This window comes from Carcharhinus amblyrhynchos, chromosome 26, assembly GCF_965287045.1.
Source record: "Carcharhinus amblyrhynchos chromosome 26, sCarAmb.v2.hapA, whole genome shotgun sequence".
NCBI classification, from domain to species: domain Eukaryota; kingdom Metazoa; phylum Chordata; class Chondrichthyes; order Carcharhiniformes; family Carcharhinidae; genus Carcharhinus; species Carcharhinus amblyrhynchos.
Genome location: NC_137349.1, coordinates 22,127,233 through 22,136,097, shown reverse-complemented (window position 1 = coordinate 22,136,097; position 8,865 = coordinate 22,127,233). Strand labels below are relative to the sequence as shown.

Sequence of the window (8,865 nt, the reverse complement as noted above, 5' to 3'; positions counted from 1 at the left end):
CTAGCCCTTCGAGCCTGCCCCGCCATTCAATAAGATCATGGCTGATCTGTCGTGGCTCAGTTCCACTTTCCCGCCCTCTCCCCATAACCCTTAATCCCCTCTCCTATCAAAAACCCATCAACCCGCTTCTTAAAAATATTTAGCGAGGCAGCCTCCACCACTTCAACGGGCAGAGAATTCCAGAGATTCACCACCCTTTGAGTGAAGAAGTTCCTCCTCAACTCCGTTCTAAACCGCCTCCCCTTTATCTTGAGGCTGTGCCCCCTAGTCCTACTGTCTTTTTTGAGCGGGAAGAGTCTCTCCACCTCTATCCTATCCATCCCATTCATCATCTTATACGTCTCAATGAGATCTCCCCTCATTCTTCTAAACTCTAACAAGTACAAGCCTAGTTTATTCAGCCTCTCCTCATAGCTCAATCCCCTCAACTCCAGTATCAGCCTAGTAAACCTCCTCTGCACTCCCTCCAGGGCCAAAATATCCTTGCGCAGGTGCGGCGCCCAAAACTGCACACAGTACTCCAGCTGCAGTTGCAGTTTTACTTTTGCAGTTGCAGAGTTACTGTGTGTTTTTAGATCAGGATACCAGAATCAAACTCTGAACAGGCAAAATATACCACAATAAATGATAATACAAAGAGCAAAGAGTGTTTCACCCTTAACAGTATTTAATAGGTAACTAGCAAAATGTAAAATACAGTATTATGTATAGTATTATTAAAATGATAGTATTAGAATATATGATACATATATTCACAGATATGTAATGAATAAATGTAATGTTTCATAGCAATCATGATGGTCAAACTCAAAACATATAACTTAATTCAACTTTTATGCAATGTAACACAATCATTTTAAGGACAATCTAGTTTTTTTAAAAAAATATTGTTCTGAGGAAAAGGCAGGAAAATGGGGATAAGAAAAATATCAGTCATGATTGAATGGCAGAGCAGACTTGATTCCAGTGGCCTAATTCTGCTCCTATATTTCATGGTCTTATGAAGATTTCTCACTTCAAATAAAAAAGATGGTTAAGCAGTGGTATCTTACTAGTGGTACTGATATTCCAAAACAAACTGAAGCTCCTGTGTATGCCTTTACAAATTCAGGACATTCTCCTTGAAATCATGTGAATTAAATTCAATGCTTTCAGTAAATGACAATGATCTTACACAAATGTATACTCTGTCTCACCATTTATACATTTGCATATCTTTTTTGTTTGTTTACTGCCACTTTATAGTTTGCTGATTACCATCAATCCAATTCACAAATCTTCACTGATCCATTTCATATTATGCCTGTACAATCAAACCCAAAAGAACAGTTGGCGAAGGATAGAGTAGAAGCCAATCTTTACACACTATTTTATTTCTTTACAGAGATACACATTACAAGCATGCACCTCCTAATCCAACAAACACAGTTTTAGTCTGTGGCTATTTACAGAGGCTCAAACAGACCCCCAGTTAATGCCCATCATGATTTACAAATACATACAATTAACACTGTAGATTCAGAATTAATTAATATTCCTCATGTTTATTCCTATTCCTTGATATAATTTCTTCATATTTACTTGCACTAAATGGAATCTGTAACCTGACAATCCAGTATCTAATCTATAAATAATCCCTCTGCATTTGAACCATTTTCTCATCTTACAAACAATATTCATTCTAAAATTAATATAATTAACAAATCTGGACAAGTTCTTGCTTCTGCCCACACTTCCAAGACATTTATGTAGAATGCAAATAATATCAGCCAGAATATTGATCTCTTGAGCACCCCATTAGTCACCCCCACAACGTAGAATCAACCCAATATACTAATCTTTAGTAGTCTTATTAATTCAAATAATATCTAATTCACTTTCCACTCCCATTCTATGTCTTTGATACATTAGTCTGAGCCCTTGAGTATTTCCAATATCATGCTTTGATCAGGGCTGCACCCATGTAGAGCATGGATCTAGGACACAATTTATGATCAGTATGGGTCAGCTGGAATCTATCTGAATCAGTTGGAGCTGTCTGGATCAGTTGGGTTATACCTGGAACAGTTGGGATCGATTTGAATCTACCTGAATCAGTTGGGATCAATATGGATTGGCCTGGATCAATTTTGATCTATCTGGATCAGTTGGCATCCGCCTGGATCAATCAGAATCAGTTGGGATCTGTCTGGATCTGTTTGTATCAATTGGAATCTGGATCAGTTGTGATCTATCTGGATCAGTTTTGATCAGCCTGGATCAGTTTGCATCAATTGGAATCTGCCTGGATCAGTTGGGACCAGTCTGGATCAGTCGTGATCTATCTTGATCAGTTGGGATCAGTCTAGATCAATTGGGATTTGTCTGGATCAGTTGTGATCAGTATGGATCAATTTGGATCAGTTTAGATCAGTTGTGATTTGTCTGGATCAGCTGGGATCAGTTGTGATGTATCTGAATCAGCTGAAATCAGTCTGAATCAATTGGGATTAGTCCGGATCAGTTGGGATCTATCTGGATCACTTGTGATCTATATGGATCAGTTGGGATCTATCTGAATCAATTGGGATCAGTCTGGATCAGTCGAGATCAGTCTGGATCAATTGGGATCAGTCTGGATCGGTTGGGATCAATCTGGATCAGTTGAGATCAGTCTGGATCAATTGGGATCATCCTGGAACATTTGGGATCTATCTGGATCAATTGGGATCAGTCTGGATCAGCTGTGATCAGTCTGGATCAGTTGGAATCTATCTGGGCCAGTTGGGATTCATCTGGATCAGTTGGGGCCTGTCGATCAGTTGGGGTCAGTCTGGATCAATTGGGATATATCTGAATCAGTTGGGATCAGTCTGGATCAGTTGGGATCTGTCTGGATCAGTGGGATCTGTTTGGATCAGGGGGTCAGTCTGGATCAGTTGAGATTAGTTTGGATCAATTGGGGATAAGTCTGGATCAGTTGAGATTAGTCTGGATCAATTGGGGATAAGTCTGGATCAGTTGGGATAAGTCTGGATCAGTTGGGAATCTGTCTGGATCAGTTGGGATCTGTCCAGCTGCTGCTGTCATCCCGCCAATTCCACTCTCGCGCCGCCTCATTGTGACGTCACCCGGTCTAGGGGCTGCTCCCAACAAGATGGCGGCTGGAGAGTAACCGTCAGCGCGCGAGATAGAGACAGCGCTGTGTATGTACACACTTACACACACACACAGAGATTGGCAGCACCCAACCTACAGACAACCACAACATCTAAAACTGCCGCAGGAAAGGGCAGGGAGACAAGTGTGTGGAGGAGCGGGAGAGCCAGCGGAGTGCAGCCGAGCAGAGGAACCATGTCTCTCCTTTGTGTTGGAGGTAAGAGGCGCTTCTCCCCCACTGCCCGCCCGCCTGTCACTCAGTGCCTCCAGTGCACTGCAATCGCTTATCAATGAATGAATGAATGGATATCAGCGGCCTCTATAGACTTCAGCAGGATCACACACACACACACACACAATTCATTGAGAAAAATTTCAGCAAAATTATCATTTGGTCCACTTGCTTTCACCTGGCAGACGGAGTGAGGGGGTCGACTTGTCCTGGGGGGTAATTTATTTAGTTTCTTTTCGGGGAGGGAGAAGCGTTTGTCTGGGTCGCTATAAAACAAACTATGAACCAAGTCAGGCCTCGTTATGTGCACCCGAAATAATACTCAGCTTGGCAATTAAAAGAAAATGTAGGTGGCACGTCGCTTAGTTTTACATCTGGGACAGGCTGGACGTCCTGCCTTGTGCGGTCTGTGAATTTAGTAACACCCTTGTGCCACTATCATTTATGAATGAATCCGCTGCAGTCCATCGGTTGTGGATGTTTCAGATGAATAAAGATACATTTTAGCCTGCCCCCGCCTACCCTCCCTTCCCCATTTTTCCAAATTAAAATGTAATCCAATGTCAGAATATGGACTGCAGAAGTTACTGTCACACTCCCCTTCCACTTAAATAAAATGTTGATTGTTCTGGAACGATTCGACCATCTGAGCTAATTGGAGCAACATTTGTAAAATAAACGTTAAATAGATTCAGAAATTAAACCAAAGACAAAATGTGCCTCGCAAGCTTTTCGTATCGTGTATCCTTTAATGCATGTTTCTGTCGGATGTACTTTTTAGACCGTTCCTTTTGCATTTCATGATAGATAGCTAGACAGTTCGAACATTTTCTTTCTTGAAAAGGTGGCTGATACGACAGTGTGGATTTAAAAATTTTTTTGCACGCAGTGCTCAGAGAGATGGAAAACGAGTTAAGTAGAGATGTCATGGCATCTTGCTGCAGCCCATCTCAGTACCATGGACAGCTCCCGCACCCAAAAGCAACCAGCAAATGGTCCGTTTCGAAGCACATGTACGCTCCTCGTTTTCTTATCCAGCACTTCTCTCGGCAGGCGACTGTAATCTTAGCATTGATGATTTTTTAAAAAAGAGTGAACTCCATATTTCATATACACGTCAATTATGGACAATCGCTCGAGGCTAGGCAGAGGCGTTTTTTAAACATAAAATGAAACAAATGTTGGGAGAATATTTTAATAACTTGGGATTTATTGGACTTCTAACTGTACATTTGGCAATAAATCTGGTAGCAGTCCAACTATCTTGACTTTAATAGTAAAATATATTAACACTTTATACTGTTGTGCCATTAAGAACTGGGTGTAATTTTTCTGCTCCCCTGAAAATATAGAATATATGAATTAAATTAATATTTTATGGTAATTTTATTCAAAAATACAGAGCTTGACCCGGGTAGTGCTTTTCTGAACAAAGTATTGAAACTAGTGAATTATAATTTGAGCTGGTCATTAGCGAATTAATCACAAATTTGTATTCACAACGGTAAAGATTATACAGTGATTAAATTTGTTGAAATAGTTTAGATTTGGGAATTACAGCACTGGAATTGCTTATGACCTTCTCATCTACTTGGTAACTTTTATGAAGTAATGCTGCGATTAAACTGCATAAATTAAGATATTGTTATTGCTTTCGTCTTATTTAATTGTGTGAATGCAATTTCCTTATCTGAGTCATTTGGACCACTTCCTAATCACAGATAGGATGTCTAACTCTTTTTTAAATGAGTTAGCAGATTTTATTTTGGTAGGGGTTATTGATTTTTAGCTAGAAAGGGTTAGTGAGTAAAACTGACAAGTAGATCAAGTTAGGTTTGTAATTCCATTTTCATTGAAGGTACATTTCAGTAACGTCACCACTGTTGCTTAAATTAGCTGAGTTACAGGAATGTTCAGGTCTTAGTGAGTTTGGAAATTAACACCTGAATATTGGATTTTGTAATGATTGGAAAATATTTTTTGCAAACTATTTTGATCCTGTATCTCATGATGGGATTTTGCTGTATTCAGAGTTGGCTACATGATATTTATTTAATTTTATCGTGTGATATAATTTAATTGTCGCTGTATTCAAAATAGCAGTGAAGCTTTCCAAACAAAATTTCAGGTTTACTTGCAAAATATCCTTCTGAAATCTGTGGTGTGCAATATGCAAAACAATTGACCAAGTTCTTTTTGTCCAGGTTTGTTTAAAATAACTTTAATTTCTGTTCATCTTCATTGCAAGCAAATTGTTGCACATACATAGGTTCAGATATAACAATTGCAATTCATGAATTTGTTGTAAAATGCACAATCTAGCCAAAATATGGTTGTAGAAATTCCACAGAATTAATGGGGTTAATAAATATAGCAAAAGGAAAAATCGTGCTTTAGTATCTGGGAGTGCGCTGGACGTTAAATTTATGGTATACTTTACAGACAAATAGCTGAGGACAAATTCTATGTATTGCTTCTATCCTGGAATAACATTATAATTTCACAACACTGCAGATTCTAAGAAATATTTTCTGTAAAAGACAACTGGTAATTTGGTTAAAGTCATTCAGTGGAGCGGGCTTCTTGTATTTGAACTGTGTTAGGCTTCGCCGAGATGTATGTAATCCCATTGTAAAGTGTCTTTGAGCTCTTTTTAAGTATCTACGGTAGTGCTATTAAAACATTACTGCAAATAGCATTAAATATATGCTTCATACTTATTTTAATGTACATGTAATATTAATGATCCAGATTTTGCAGTCAATGGAGAAAGAATGGCACTCCCTACTGACCCCAGGGCTGGAGGTGGAGGTGTTGTCTCTAAAGCATAGATTTCATCTATTCTAATGCTATGTTGAATTTTATGGATGGTATGTGGTATTCTGCATAAGGACAGGCAGCAGGCAAGCTAATAAGCCTATCAGGTTAATAATTATCATAGTAAAGCAGAGAGTAAAATGCAGACAATATAATTCCCATCTAATCATTTTATAAAAATTGAAATAAAGTTTGGGACACAGACATGGGATTAAAGAAGAAGCAGAAATATCATTAACTTAAACATTCAAAAACTTCGTTTTAGAAATCAATCATTATTAACTGTGCTTTTCAAATGCATCAGTCTCCATGTTAAATTAACTTTTTGTGGCTAGAGAGGTTGTTCATTGGAAAGTGTAACAGTATAAGAACTCAGTTACTCATGACTGAGCAAGGATTAACATTTTCCTTGGTTCTTACAGTGAGAATTGTGCATAAAAAGTTACATTTCATGTCAAGTCAGTGATTCTGTGTTGATTGATTGCAGCTGCAAAGACTGCAACTGTGCACCCTGTGGAGGAGCAGGGTATTGTTGACAGAAATAACCAGATTTCCACCTTTAATTTCTCATGTGTGGACACTAGAAGTTGCTGTCAGTTTTTTATTGTAATATTGACAATGTTGAAAATTTTTCTATTATTACAACCACAAATTCTGGGCTATTTCCTTGTAAATATTTGACACTATTAAGATGCTCTGCATAAGTAATTTAACTTCCATTGATATGAAAACTAGGTATAAAAGTCACAGTTTTTAATTAAAAATGGCATCAGTTTTAATAATTTTTTTCCTTTTGCTGCCATTTAGATGTAAATAATATGAAGACCAGAAACAGGAAAGACAGTTGTTGCCATATATTTCAATAAGCAATATGTTTTAATTAGCATGATTTCTCAATCTTAGGTTAGACCTTTGTTATCAACAGTGAATTTCCACTAAATGCTGTAGCTTTTCTTGGTTTTGCGCATCAATGAATGTAGCATTGCTTATAATATGCAGCCAATTTTTTGTAACTCTGGTTTGTTGACAGTTATTGCAATATTAATTTGTAATTTAATTACTTTTGGGTGGTAGGTATTGTATATTTAAACTGTTACATTTAATTTCTTTGTGCAGAATTTGGTTTCAAGTTTAAAAATAAAAAATTGTAATGTGGCCACAATGTGTGGAAACCATTACTGACCGGATGAATATTGTGATTATCTGTTCAGAAGTTCAATCAATTGACAAACCTACCTGTTATTTAAAAAACATTTAAGTTTGCATTGGAATGTTAATAATTGGCATCCTCCTATATGCGAGAGATGATGTGAATGCAACTTAAGAACTTTGGTGATGTGCATTTCTTTTATTGGCTATATCGTGGAAAGGTAAAGTCGGCCATAAGTGCCACAAATGAAGTTGTCCCTTGCTGGTGGCGTGAGATGATCTTTTCTGATGCCTTGTTTGCAGGGTTGCTGTCTATTTTGGAGCTTCTGAAACCACATAACGTGGTGGTGGTGAATTCCTGTCCACAGTTGATGTTGCCATAGGCACTGATCATCAGCTATAGTTTACCGCTTGTTGTGATTGATGTTGTGGGGGTGGGGTGGGGTAGGGCACTTCATTTCTCTTTGAACAGCATCCTTGGTGTATACTCGGGGATGTAACCATCTTCTGTTATGTGCATAAATAAAAGCAAAATACTGCAGATGCTGGAACTTTGAAATAAAAACAGAAAGTGCCTAAAAACTTCAGCAAATCTGGCGGTTTCTGTGGAGAGAAAAACAGAGCTAATGTTTTGAGCCGTTATGACTCTTTAATTCTGTGCACTTGGCCAAGCCAGCAAAATCTGCTTTGCTTGATTGGTGCAAACATACTTGGAATTTCTGGCCTAGAAATGACTGCTTCGTTGGTGATTTTGTCTTTTCATGTGACGCTGAGGATGTCGTAGACCCCAGAGTTGGAAGTTATTGAGCCTTTTTTTCTTGATAGGTGTAAGTTATTCAGGCTTCACTGCTGTTTTGGGGATATGGACCTTATAGGTAAGCATCTCAGTCCTGCAGGTCAGTTTGTTGGTTTTCTATGCCTGTTTTGTTAGCTGACCAAAGTTGGTGGGTGTTTTTTCCATTGCTTGAGAATCGGTCTTTGTCAAGAGACAGTTGTCTGTCACTGTGGATCCAAGATATTAGGACTTCCTGATTGCTTCCAATGGTGTGCTGTTGAGGTTGATCACAGGCAGAAATAACGCTGCCTCGTTACTACATTTTCTTGACACTGGTGAGGGAGGATATGATTCAGTCTTTGGACATAAGATCCATGAATCTTTGGAACTTGATCTTTTGTCTGTGAAAATGAGATAGACAAAAGCAATCTAGATGGTGTTTGCTGTTGTCTGCAATTCTCTTAAATTTCACGTAGGAAGAAGATCACACCTACCATTTGAAGTTATATCTTGCCTTGGGGTATATTCTATTGGCTAGTCAATGGATCCTCATAAGAATGACATCTGAGGAGTGAGACGCCCCAGGAGCTGTTTCAATCCCCTCAATCTCTTGCTCTCGTATGAGGTGATGTTTGTGTCGCGCATATCCTATGGTACAGAACCTTCTCACCTACAACACCTCATCTGCTGGAATGGCAGCAGATGGGATTTTTCATGCTTGAGTAGCTCAGTAGGTATTCTGCACTTTCCCTGC

The 8,865-nt window shown here is 38.6% G+C and overlaps 1 protein-coding gene across 1 annotated transcript in view; it reads left to right on the top strand.

Annotated features, from left to right (window-relative positions):
* Positions 1 to 3,150: 3,150 nt before the first annotated feature.
* LOC145358503 (protein unc-13 homolog A-like) overlaps positions 3,151 to 8,865 on the top strand; it is a 367,395-nt gene continuing 361,680 nt past the window's right edge. Inside the window, exon 1 of the mRNA XM_080212618.1 lies at positions 3,151 to 3,355. Within this exon, the coding sequence (XP_080068744.1) occupies positions 3,334 to 3,355 (22 nt within the window). The 5' untranslated portion in view covers positions 3,151 to 3,333. The remainder of the gene's footprint in view (positions 3,356 to 8,865) is intronic.